General features: G+C 46.0%; 1 protein-coding gene across 7 annotated transcripts in view; it reads right to left on the bottom strand.

Annotated features, from left to right (window-relative positions):
• Nucleotides 1-13778, bottom strand: part of LOC116989284 (transducin-like enhancer protein 4) — a 222479-nt gene that overhangs the window by 128969 nt on the left and 79732 nt on the right. For all 7 annotated transcript variants that reach the window (XM_033046498.1, XM_033046501.1, XM_033046499.1 and 4 more), the window contains exon 5: nucleotides 8295-8357. In XM_033046498.1, coding sequence (XP_032902389.1) covers nucleotides 8295-8357 — 63 coding nt within the window. The remainder of the gene's footprint in view (nucleotides 1-8294; nucleotides 8358-13778) is intronic.

Below are 13778 nucleotides of genomic sequence, written 5' to 3'. Positions count from 1 at the left end.
AGGTGTTGCATTAACCTGTCTTCAGACAAAGGATTTGGTCTCTGCTGTAAATGTCCAAGGAAGGCAATGGCTGGAGGCCCTGCAGCAGTCTGGGGCTTGCCTGGAATGGGCAAGCTCGTGACAACTAGAGCGCGGACTGGACTTGGAAATTGGCAGCGAAACATGGCACCTCTTGCACGCGGGAGTGGTGGACTATTTCCGTACACCTGCTAATTGGGGATGTGCTTGTGTATGGCAAGTCACGACTGCACGGTTGATCATAAATAAACTTCACAGTGGGTTTGTGCTCCACACTTGTGACAATAAAAACATCAATGAACCATTAGTTTGAGCCAAAGGTTTCCCTCACGCTTTGGCCACCATCAACGTCACCACAGCAGATAATCTTCTCGTTAGTAATTTGCCACTTGCCAGTGCTTGCTGGATATAAATTGGTGGCTGTAATCTCCAAACAGATTTCAAAAAGCGCCTGTTTGGCTGCAAGGCTTGGTGGGGACCAGCTGAGGTTGTGAAACGTGCTGTTAAAATGAATGCCTCCCTTTTCATTCTCCAATTGAAAGCTGACTCACTTTATTTTAAAAAAAAACATTGCTTGCCTCCAACTAGTCAGTGAGTGAAAGAAGGTACACAAAAATGCTGGAGAAACTCAGCGGGTGCAGCAGCATCTATGGAGCGAAGGAAATAGCCAACGTTTCGGGCCGAAACATTGCCTATTTCCTTCGGTCCATAGATGCTGCTGCACCCGCTGAGTTTCTCCAGCATTTTTGTGTACCTTCGATTTTCCAGCATCTGCAGTTCCTTCTTGAAAACAGTGAGTGAAAGAAGCAGGTCTGGACATGACATGAAGTGGCGACAATATCCTAAAGCGACTGTGTAACTTGTGTAGTCAGGTGGTACTTGGGGGGCCGAGATGTTTGCTCACTGATTAGATGAACTCTGAATTCACTACCAGAGGATATTAGAGAGCTCAGTTCTTGCAGCCAGGTCAAATCAACCATGATGTTCTATTTTGTGTTGGCTTCCACAACCCTCTCTTTAATCATATCTGTCAAGCAGCCCGCACCTCTTCCTTATTTACCATCACAATTCTTGCGCACAATTCTTAAAGACTTTAGACTAGAGATACAGCGTGGCAACGAGCCCCTCGGCCCACCGAGTCCGCGCTGACCAGTGATCACCCCGTACACTAGCACTATCCTACACACTAGGGACAATTTACAATTTCACTGAAGCCAATTAACCTGCAAACCTGCAAGTCATTGGAGTGTGTGAAGAAATCGGAGCACCCGGAGAAAACCAGGGTAAACGTACAGACTCCGTACAGACAGCACCCGCAGTCGGGATCGAACCAGGGTCTCGGGCGCTGCAAGGAAGCAACTCTATCGCTGATCCACCTTGCCGCGCTGAATGATACAAGCACATTGAGGAAATGTTCCTGACCTTTTGCCCTCTCCCCTGGAGGACCCAGTACCTCTCTCTGATTGCTCCCCACCCACCTCCCCCACTCACACCAATTTGTTGAGCTGTGCAAATCACTCTGGGGCATCATTCCGCAAGCCCTTTGTTTTCCTCAGGTCTATTTACACACTGGTTTTAATGAGAGTATTTTACACTAATCTAGGAAATTGTGGTTTAGGATGTTTAGATGGGACTTGCTGAAATACGATCCGCAGGATGCTTGCTCGGCATTGTTGGATCTGTAAACTGTGTATCTGTGTTCGAATCCCTCAGAGAAGGGAATGTTCTGCTTGCCTGAGTATAATGTTTGAAGTTTCAGGCAGAATGAAGCATTGTTTTAAAAAAATACACTTATGCCGAGGGTTTCCAGATGGATCTTCAAACTGAAGATAGACACAAAAAGCTGGAGTAACTCAGCGGGACAGGCCGCATCTCTGGAGAGAAGGAATGGGTGACGTTTTGGGTCAAGACCCTTCTTCGGACTCAAAATGCTGGAGGAACACAGCGGGTCAGGCAGTGTCTGTGGGTCGGGACCTCATTGAAACTTACCGAATAGTGAAAGGCGTGGACAGCGTAATGGAGGACAGAGGAAAAATAAATGCTTGGAAGGAAGAAATGGAAGGAATTGATTCTAGCTCAGATATAGCACCTGACATGTCCTCAAAATATTGTGAAATGGTGAAAGGCATGGGCAGAGTGGATGCGGAGAGGATGTTTCCACCACTGGGAGAGTCTAGGACCAGAGAGTACAGGCAGAGAATAAAAGGATGTACATTTAAAAAGGAGGAGCAGGAATTTCTTTATTCAGAGTGTAGTTAATCAGTGAAATTCATTGCCACAGATGGCTGTGGAGGCCCTTATTGAGTACTTAAGGCGGAGATCGACAGATTCTTAATTAACAAGGGTGTCAAGGGTTATGGGGAGAAGGCAGGTATATCGGAGAGGGAAAGATAGATCAGCCTTGATTAGAAACATAGAAACATAGAAATTAGGTGCAGGAGTAGGCCATTGGGCCCTTCGAGCCTGCACCGCCATTCAATATGATCATGGCTGATCATCCAACTCAGTATCCCGTACCTGCCTTCTCTCCATACCCTCTGATCGCCTTAGCCACAAGGGCCACATCTAACTCCCTCTTAAATATAGCCAATGAACTGGCCTCGACTACCCTCTGTGGCAGGGAATTCCAGAGATTCACCACTCTCTGTGTGAAAAAAGTTCTTCTCATCTCGGTTTTAAAGGATTTCCCCCTTATCCTTAAGCTGTGACCCCTTGTCCTGGACTTCCCCAACATCGGGAGCAATCTTCCTGCATCTAGCCTGTCCAACCCCTTAAGAATTTTGTAAGTTTCTATAAGATCCCCTCTCAATCTCCTAAATTCTAGAGAATATAAACCAAGTCTATCCAGTCTTTCTTCATAAGACAGTCCTGACATCCCAGGAATCAGTCTGGTGAACCTTCTCTGCACTCCCTCTATGGCAATAATGTCCTTCCTCAGATTTGGAGACCAAAACTGTACGCAATACTCCAGGTGTGGTCTCACCAAGACCCTGTACAACTGCAGTAGAACCTCCCTGCTCCTATATTTTTTTGGTGGTGGTGGAGTAGACTCGATGGGCCAAATGGCCTACTTCTGCTCCTATTACTAATGAACTTCAGGACTGTGGAGAGGAGCGGAGAGGAGAAAGCTAGTTGGAAGAAGCGAGGGGAACGGTGGCAAGTGATAGGCGTAGCCAGATAAAGAGGGGTCGATTAACAGCCAGGTGGGGGAGGGGGAAACAAGGGTGAAGATAGTGACCAATGCTGGATGTAATGGAAGACACAAAGTGCCGGCAGCATCTCCGGAGAACATGGATAGGTGACGTTTCCGGTCGGGAGGCTTCTAGAGGCAAAAGGTGGAGAAGCCAAAAGGGCTGCAGATGGTAGGTTCTGATAAAGAGGCTGGAAGATTGGAATGTAGAACCTGAGGGAGGAAGTATAGATAATAGACAATAGACAATAGGTGCAGGAGTAGGCCATTTGGCCCTTCGAGCCAGCACTGCCATTCAATGTGATCATGGCTGATCATCCCAATGTGGGTAGAAGGGTGATCGGATCGGGTAGGGGTGGGTGATAAGGGAGAGAAGCAAGGAAAAGGAACAGGGAGGGATGGGGAGAGGGGGGGGGGAAGTATTAGACCAACTGGGAAGATGAGAAGGGCAGCTAGGGAAGGTGGTTCGCCTGATATTGGAGAATTCAATGTTCATGCCATTGGGTTCGAAGTCATCCGAGCAGAATATGAGTTGCTGGTCTTCTACTTTGAAGTGTGGCCTCACTTAAGCAATGGAGGCCAAGATTAGACTAGACAGATCGAGATGGGAATGTAAACCAATCACGTCATTTTTTTCCCCCTCAAGATTTCTGCATCTGCAGTCTTTTGTGTATCCATATTTAGAATTAGTCTTTGCGTTAGACTCGAAAATCCTCCCCCAGGTGTCCTTTCAAATAAAGTCGTAAAGAAAGCTACACTGCATTAGGGAACAACCTGTTAGGATCCAGTTTATCCTTTCTCAGCCTCTGCTGCTTTTATTTACCAACTTGTGGATCTTACGATGGGACTTAGAAGCATTAAGCTTGCATGAGAATTGTAGTGATGGGTTGCTTAGGAGAGCAGAACTTAGGAAGGCGTGTGTAGTTGATTTTGCAATCAGTCTGAGTCTTTGAAAAAAAAAAAGAGTATATTTATTTATAGCCTATTAAGACTTCAAGAAATCCCAAAGGAATTTACAGTCAATGAAGTGTCAACATGCTCACTGCAAGCTTTCACAAACACCAATCCTGGAGAAATCCCTCGCTCGTCCTTGAAAAAGATCTTTGATGCTGTCAATACTTTAATGCTTCATCCAAAAGACTACAGTTCTGGGAATACAGCAGCACTCCATTAGTATTTCACAGTGTCTGCATCATTTTAACGTGCATGTCTATGAAGGGAATCAAATCTACAAACCTTCTGACTCAGAGCAAAGTTAACCTTTGATTAGGGTCGTGGTACAATGGCACCGCTGGTAGTGCAGTCAACCTCACACACCAGAGACGAGGGTTCGATCCTGACTACAGGTGCTGTGTGTGTGTGTGTGTGTGTGTGTGTGTGTGTGTGTGTGCGCGCGTGTGTGTGAAGTTTGCACATTTTCCCTGTGACAGTGCGGGGTTCCTCTGGGTGCTCCGGTTTCCTCCCACATCCCAAGGACGTGTGGGTTTTAGGTTAATTGGCCTCTGTAGTGTGTCGGAAGTGAGTGGGAAAGTGGGATAACCTGTAACTAGAGGCCTCTGTAAATTACCCCTGGTGAGTAAGGAGTGGATGCGAAAGTGGAAAAACGTATAACTAATGTGAACGGGGGTAGGACAGTGGGTCAAAGGGCCTGTTTCCATGCTGTATCTCTGAACTAAACTTTGTTTGATACCTAGCCAACATATTAGCTATAACACTTTCTGGTGCCTCGGGGGTTTGATGTTATCAGTCTCCCTGTTAAGGGGAACACAGTGGGACACATTGCTGTGTGTTTAGTATTTTTATTTTTAGCTTGGTCTTAGCAACAGCCCCTTCGGCCCATCGAGACATGCCAACCATTGTCACCTGTTCACACTAATTCTATGTTATCCCATTTTCTCCCAAAACAAGAGGGGCAATTTCACAGAGGCCAATTAATCTACAAACCCACTGACTTTGGATTGTGGGAGGAAACTGGAGGCCTGGGAAGAAATCCACGCAGTCAAAGGGAAAACATGCAAACTCCAGAAGTCAGAATTGAACCCAGTTTTTTTAGACTTTTACAACGAGGTAACTAGCCCTTCGGCCCATCGAGTCTGAGCCAACCAGCGATCAACCTGTACACTGGGGGCAATTTACAGAAGCCAGTTCACCTACAAACCTGCACGTCTTTGGAGTGTGGGAGGAAACGGGAGCACCCAGAGAAAACCCACGTGGTCACAGGGAGAACGTACAATCTCCGTGCAGACAACACTGGCAGTCAGGATCAAACCCGTGTCTCTAGCGCTGTAAAGCAGCAACTCTACCACTGCACCACTGCGCCGCCCTCCGATGCTGTGAAGCAGTGGCTCTACCAGCTGCACCGTTGTGTCATGGCGATTGCCCACGCCCATTGCGTTTGTCAATGCCAGAAACACAACAACACTTGGATTGTTACAATCCAGCCTCAGTTGCTGTCACTGAATGGACAACTGACATCAGGACTAGAGGTTTGCTCAGCCTGGGGAAATAGTCGGCAATGCCCAGGATACAATTCTAAAAGATTTTCAAACTTACAGTCAGAAAATGTTAATACTCAGCAAGCAGTGAGCATAAATGTTGAGAGATACAGGGCGGCATTTCAAGTCAATAATCTGTCTTCACGGTCTCTATGTAGAAACAAGGAACTGCAGATGCTGGTTTATACCAAAGATAGACACAAAGCGCTGGAGTAACGCAGCGGGTTAGTTAGGCAGCATCTCTGGAGATAAAGGATGACGTTTCAGGTCAGGACCCTTCATCGGGCTAAAAGAGTATAAATATATTTTCTCAGACTCGATGTTGTCTATCCTCATTTCATGAGTATTTTTATTCTGATAACAAAGCTGAGGGATTGTTAAACCAAAATATTAATTCTGTCTCTCACTTCACAGATGCTGCTTGAACTGCTGAGTAGATCATAGTATCCTATCTCACCAAAGTGGCACAGTGGTGCAGCGCTAGAGTTGTTGCCTTACAGCTTTAGAGACTCGGGTTCGATCCTGACTACGGGTGCTATCTGTGTGGGGTTTGCACGTTCTCCCTGTGACTGTGTGGTTTTTGTCTGGGTGCTCCGGTTTCCCTCCACATTCCAAAGGCGTGCAGGTTTGAAAGTTAATTGGATTCTGTAAATTGCCCCCAAGTGCGTAGGATAGAACTAGTGTGCGGGTGATCGTTGGTTGGCGTGGACTCGATGGGCCGAAGGGCCAATTTCCACACAGTATCTCTAAAACTAAACTACTAAGTACCTTGAAAGTGACAGAGCAAATTGCATATTAAAGCTATGGACAAATAGTTAGCGTTTGTCTTACCTAGGGCCAATCTATTACATTGGTTGAATTTGAAGAACAGGTGTTTTTTAAAGTTAGTCGAGAGCAGTATGGGGACAAATGACAGTCCTTACAATAGGATGAAGGTTTAGGTTTATTATTGTTCATGTTCGTGTTACAGTGAAAAGGTTTTGTCTGTGTGCTATACGTTCAAATCAGATAATACTTTACACAAATAATTTTGTTTAGTTAGTTTAAGGGCCTGTCCCACTTGAGCGTCATTTGCGCGTAATTTACGCGACATCATTTACACGTCACATCGTGACGCGCACGTGATGTGTGCATGGTGCACATTATGCGCGCATGGTGCGTGGTGACGTAGGCAGTGACGCGTGGTCGCACGCAGCGCCCCAGGATTTTGGGATGTTCAAAATCTTCGCGCGCCATCTGTGTGACGCGCAAATGACGCCCAAGTGGGACATGCCCTTTAGTTTATTGTCACGTGCACCAAGGTACAGTGAAAAGCTTTTGTTGCGTGCTAACCAGTCAGTGGAAAGACAATGTGATACAATCAAGCCAAACGCAAGTACAACTGGTAGAGCTAAAAGAAATATACCACGATGCGGAATATAGTTTCTCAGCACAGCAGCATGATAGTTATTGAGTCAGTCGCATAGCACGGAGACAGGCCCTTCGGCCCAAATTGCACATGCTAGACCCATTTGTCGGTGCCTGGCCCATGTGCCTCCATACCCCTCCCCCATCCATGCACCTGTCCAAGTGTCCCCCAAAATGCCATCACAGTGCCCGCCTCAACTACCCCCACTTCCAGAGAAAATGTCCAATGTCCGCAATAAGGAAGGTTGGAGAATTGGGACCGAGCTTATGGAAGGGCCATACAAAAGTCTGATAACAGAGGGGAAGAATCTGCTTCTTAGTCTGCTGGTACGGAGCGGGTAGGAGAAGGACCGAGCTGGGAAAGGTCCTTGATTACGTTGGCTGTTCTCCCCGAGGCAACGCGAGGTGTAGATCGAGTCAATGGCAGGGAGACAGCGAGAGACGGACTGCTCAGGGAGATCGCAGTCAGTGAAAGTGGTCTTCAGTTTAGTCCGGTTTATTGTCACGTGTCCCGATGTACAGTGAAAAGCTTTTGTTGCGTGCTAACCAGTCAGCGGAAAGACAATACATGCCTACAATCGAGCCATTTGCAGTGTACAGATACATGATAAGGGAATAATCTATTACAGGATAGACACAGGATAGATGCTGGTTATTGAAACAGGTCAAGGAACTGTAAGGACTAGTCAGTAATGAAGCATGAAAGAAGGTATAGGAGCTGGTCTGTGGCAAGTCAATGGCAGGTAAAGGGAGGAGCAGTAATGCAGCCAGTAATGGTCAACAAGTGATGACCTGTGCATGTACAAGTCTGTCAGTGAAAGAGACTCTGTGCAGGTAAATGCCACTGGAAAAGAGGGACTTTATTTACTATAAGTACTTAACAGAAATTGAGTTTCTGGTACCAATCAGCGATCAACCATTTCAATAATGGGCATCCTCGTTGAAATTTTTTTTTGTTGTTGATTGATTTCTTAAAGCATGTATGTTTTTGTAATGCTTGTTTTCAGTTGGGTTTTATGCTTCGCTGCGTAGTCAAACAAGTGTGCTGAACAAAGGACAAATACCAGCGAGGGCAAGGGTCTCACTCGTATTTAGAAGTTGGGACAAGCTGCATGAACCGAGCTGGAATCAATTCCTTTCTTAAATCACTTTATTTTGCTTAGTAACAAGAAAAGCAGTCTTACCTCTTGGGAGAGGAAAGGTATAATTTGTGCACATATTGTGCTAAGTCTCTTCACGATTTCCGCCTGCAATAGATTAAAAAAAAGACAAGTGTGACTTCACAGTGGTTTAATCATTCAATGGTGGTACATATACATTTACAAGTGGATTAACCTAGTCCTTGCACCTCACATCACAGTCACATTGGTCTTCATTGTGTGTCAACTTATTATGTGACATATGAACACAAAAATGCTGGAGAAACTCAGCGGGTGCAGCAGCATCTATGGAGCGAAGGAAATAGGCAACGTTTCGGGCCGAAACCCTTCTTCAGAATGAAGAAGGGTTTCGGCCCGAAACGTTGCCTATTTCCTTCAGAATGAAGAAGGGTTTCGGCCCGAAACGTTGCCTATTTCCTTCGCTCCATAGATGCTGCTGCCCCCGCTGAGTTTCTCCAGAATTTTTGTTTACCTTCGATTTTCCAGCATCTGCAGTTCCTTCTTAAACAATATTATGTGACATATGCACCTGCACAAGGTTAGTTTTACCAGGGCTTTGGCCCAGAACTACTTATACTTTGCACCAGAATAAACTAATTCATAGAATATACGTATCCTCTGTTGATGCATTAAACAGACAATGCTGAACACTGCACCTGAAATTCAGCTCCACATAAGTCAATTTCAGCTGAATTTCAATAGACAAGGTGACTCCAACATGCAAGCAATCAACTGGAGAAACAAGGAACTGCAGATGTAGAAACAAGGAACTGCAGATACTGGTTTACAAAAAAGACACATAGTGCTGGAGTAACTCTGCCGAGCAGACACCATCTCGGGAGAACACGGATAAGTGAAGTTTCGGGTCGGGATCCTTTTTCAGACAGATTGTGGTAGGGGGCTAGAAAGCTGGACGAGAGGAGGGGCAAATAATTGGTTTGGGGCCCTGTTTGAGGACCATGTCCATGTCTGAACATCACACATCATTAAGACCTTGGAAAGCATGCAGAGGAGGCATCACACAGCAACAACCATGAGAAGGGGCTTTAGTTATGTGGGAAGTTGGAGAGATTTGAATTACAGTCATGGAGTCAACAGCACAGAATCAGGCCATTCGGCCCAGCTTGTCCATGCCAACCAAAATGCCCCATCCAAGCTAGTTCCACATACCAATGTTTGGTCCCTATCCCTCCAAACCTTTCCTACCCATGTACCTGTCTAAACATCTTTTAAATGTCGTTATTGTATCTGCCTCAACCACTTCGGACTGGTTGCAACGTGGTACCTGCCTCAACCACTTCTGACCTGGTTCGGCAACTTGAACACCCAGAAGCGGAAAAGACTGCAAAAACTTGTAAACACTGCCCAGGCCATCATCGGCTCTGACCTCCCCACCATCGAAGGGATCTATCGTAGTCACTTCCTCAAAAAGGCAGTCAACATCATCAAAGACCCACACCATCCTAACCACACACTCATCTCACCACTGCAGTCGGGAAGAAGGTACAGGAGAACTGTAACGCCCAGGTTCAGGAACAGCTTCTTCCCTACAGCCATCAAGCTATTAAACACTACAACCTCATAACTACAATAGACTATTATTATTATCATTGCACAGTTATTGTTTGTTCTTTTTTTTTTTTGAGTTTTTGTTATATTATTTATTATGATTACATATTCTGTTATTGCTGCAGTAAGGATGAATTTCATTGCTCTCAGGGAAATATGATAATAAAACACTCTTGACTCTTGACGTGCTTTCCATAAACCCGCTATCTTCTGTGTAAAGAAAGTTGCTCCTCAGGTCCCTATTAAGTCTTTCCTCTCTTACTTTAAACCTAGTCCCTCTATTTGAGCTGAAAGCTGCACTGCCGATCCTAGTGCAGCCTCACCAACACCCTGTACACATGTAACATAATGTCGCAACTTTGTTCAATCTGTACTCAGATCCCTGACTGAGGAATGTCAATGTGTTAAAAGCCTGTCTCATCGTCCGCTCTACCTGTGACACCACCTCCAGAGAACTGTGTTTAAGAATAAGGGGTAAGCCATTTAGAACGGAGACGAGGAAACACTTTTTCTCACAGAGAGTTGTGAGTCTGTGGAGTTCTCTGCCTCAGAGGGCGGTGGAGGCAGGTTCTCTGGATGCTTTCAAGAGAGAGCTAGATAGGGCTCTTAAAGATAGCGGAGTCAGGGGATATGGGGAGAAGGCAGGAACGGGGTACTGATTGGGGATGATCAGCCATGATCACAGTGAATGGCGGTGCTGGCTCGAAGGGCCGAATGGCCTACTGCTGCACGTTATTACCTATTCTCTACAACACTCCCCTGGGCCCTGCTGTTTACTGTGAATGTCCTGCCCTGGTTTACCTTCCCAAAAATGCAATACCTCAAACATATCCGAATTGTTCTGAGAATAGAAAATACTAGAGAGATCACGGTGATCAAAATGATGCAGGATAATAGTATCTTCACAAATGCATTGGGACCGAGCAGATATAATATATATATGCTGTGCAGTCACACCATTATCTCCTGTCCGACAGATCACACTACAAACACACACAGATACAGAGAGAATAACATGTGGGACATCTTACAGCAGTTGTAAGTTACTGTGGCCAATTAACCTACCAGCACATCTTTGCGCTGTGGGAAGGAAAGAGGGCAGATCAGTTGGTTGCAAGGAGAAAGAGCAAACTCCACACGATGCATGGGTACATAACAAGAATGTGTTTTCAAGCTGGGAAGCTCACACAACAGTAACGTTGCATGTGTACTCTTCCCCCCCCCCCCCCCCCAATCAGTCAGCTGCATTCCAATAATTTTGCGTTCTGCACTGACAAACAATCACTGCGACTTTATCAACCGAGTATCTCCATTGTGATCGGCTGTTGCAACACCAATCAAGAAGCAAACTGAATGCTGGCAAATACAAGATATATTATGAATGGGTACTTTGTTAGATAAATAGGGTTATTAACAATGGAAAACACACCATGCCTATTGAATGTGACACACACTATGTACACTATACTTGGGGTGGCACGGTGGGGCAGCGGTAGAGTTGCTGCCTTGCATCTCCAGAGACTCGGGCTCGATCTTCACTACGGGTGCTGTCTGTGCAGAGATGTACATTCTCCCTGTGACCTGCGTGGGTTTTCTCTGAGATCTCCAGTTTCCGCCCATAGTACCAAAGACGTACAGGTAGTCAGTGAATTGGCTTCGGTAAAATTGTAAATCTCCCCGAGTGTGTAGGATAGTGCGAGTGCGAGGGGATCGCTGGTTAGCACGGACTTGATGGACCGAAGGGCCTGTATCACCCCCCCCCCCCCCCGTATCTCTAAAGTCTAAAAGTCTAACGGTTACTAACGTCCTTGGGAAAAGAACGTTTGCAGTGAAGAACCAGCGTGTGTTATAGGTTAGATGGACCCTACAATGACTGATTCTAAACTGCCTCCTCTATATGGCCACGTCCCTTGGACAAGTTATTGAATATAAAATGGCCGCTGTGTTGACATTGTCACCGAGGTATTCCAACAATCTGTGGCTTTCCAGGAGGCTGCCCTCCGGAGCTCACCGGCTGGGTCACAAAGGTAACAACCCGCCTATAACTCAGGGAGCAACTCAACGTCCAAGAGCCAGGCCAAGTGCGGCAAAACTAGAAACAAAACCACATGTAGCATCAAGAAAGAAAGGCTCATCTTCCACACAAACGTGTTTTACTTTGGCTGAAAGGAGCACACTCAAATCAGGAAACAAGAGGCCACAAAACCATTTCTTGTGAAAAGGTCTCATGTTAACATCCGGCTGTTTACAGGCATCAATACAATTAGAATGACCCGTGGCTGTTGTCATGGCGATGGTATCTACAGGACCTGGCATGCTGTTGCTAACTCAGGCCCCACAACCCTTCACCCCCACCTCCTCCCCCCCTTCCCGCCACCCCCATAAGCAAGGAAAATAATGCGATGTGGGCAGAGACAGGGAGGGGCTGGTTTAAAATCATAAACATTTCCATTAGAGAGCTACCATCGAGCCTGCCAGTGCTTCACGCGATTAAATAAATTATTTCCAAGTGCGATGTCAAAGGAATGAGGCTGCTTGAGCCCTTGGGCTTCACAGGCAGTAAAACAGCAAGTAAATTAAACTGGAAGACTCTCAAAAGGAACGCCACTGGGGACGTATGAGGAGCGATCCCTCTGAAGTCTAGTGGTCTGGAAAAGGTTAAAAGTACAGCACTCGGAAAACATGGTGCAGCAGACATCACAATTTGGAGATTTGGGCGGCACGGTGGTGCAGCGGTAGAGTTGTTGCCTTACAGCGCCAAAGACCCAGGTTTGATTCCTACTACGGGGTTTGTACGTTCTCCCCGTGACCGCATGGGTTTTTACTCCCGAGATCTTCCATTTCCTCCCACAATCCAAAGATATATAGTTTGTAGGTTAATTTAATTGGTATCAGTGTAAATTGTCCCTGGTGTGTGTAGGATAGCGTTAATGTGCGAGGATCGCTGGTCGGTGCGGACTCGGTGGGCCGAAGGGCCTTTATCTCTAAACTAAACTAAACAACTATTCTGCGTGCAGGAAAAGGGACCTGGATATTCCAATTAGCACCACCCTGGCCACGCTCTCATCTCGCTACTGTTAGGTACAGGAGCCTGAGAACCGTGACCTCTAGGTTCAACACCAGCTCCTTCCCAGCAACTATCGGGCTCTTGAACGCTGCACAACACGAACCTCGACCTCAGCAACTCTGAAATTCCATTAACATTGTTTTGGATGCACTGCAATCTTGGGTTTTGCACAATTATGGTCCGTTAACGGGCATTATCAATTATTAATATACTGTATTATTGATCAATGTATATTTGTGCGTTATTGCGTTCATGTGCCTATAAAGCTGCAGCAAGAATTGTTCCATTGCCAGTACCTATAACAATTAAGAGTTTTGACTCTTAACAATATTTGACGATTCAATCAATTTAAAATAACAATGATTGATAAAGTTATGGGCCTGTCCCAATTACGTGACTTTTTCGGCCACTGCCGGCACCCGTCATAGTTGTTGCAAATCACTGAAAATTTTCAACGTTGAAAATCCAGCGGTGACCAGAAAGACGCTACGACTCTTTGAGCGGCTGAGGAGACTACTCACGACCCTACAGGCGACACACGGCAACATGTCTGATTCTGGTCGCCGCTGGATTTTCAACATGTTGAAAATTTTCGCCAACCTGGAATGACCCATGAAGGGTGCCAGCAGTCGCTCAAAAAGTCGCGCAAGTGGAACAGGCCCATTAGGCTTTCTCCAAAACGCTTGCCAACGATTGAATGCTTCAGGTTCCCATGGAGTGAGTGGGATTCACAGTGGAGGCACGGTGGCAAGTTAATGTGGCCGGCAGTATAACAGCGTTATGGAACCATTCAAGCAGTCATTCAGGAAATCGCCCATTTTCAGTCCTTCACAAGAATCTTTCTCATGAGAAGATGCACAGCGGTCCTATCC

Source organism: Amblyraja radiata, chromosome 29, assembly GCF_010909765.2.
Source record: "Amblyraja radiata isolate CabotCenter1 chromosome 29, sAmbRad1.1.pri, whole genome shotgun sequence".
In the NCBI taxonomy this organism is placed as follows: domain Eukaryota; kingdom Metazoa; phylum Chordata; class Chondrichthyes; order Rajiformes; family Rajidae; genus Amblyraja; species Amblyraja radiata.
Note: the sequence above shows the minus strand (reverse complement) of the source record. Positions and strands in the feature narration are given on the sequence as shown.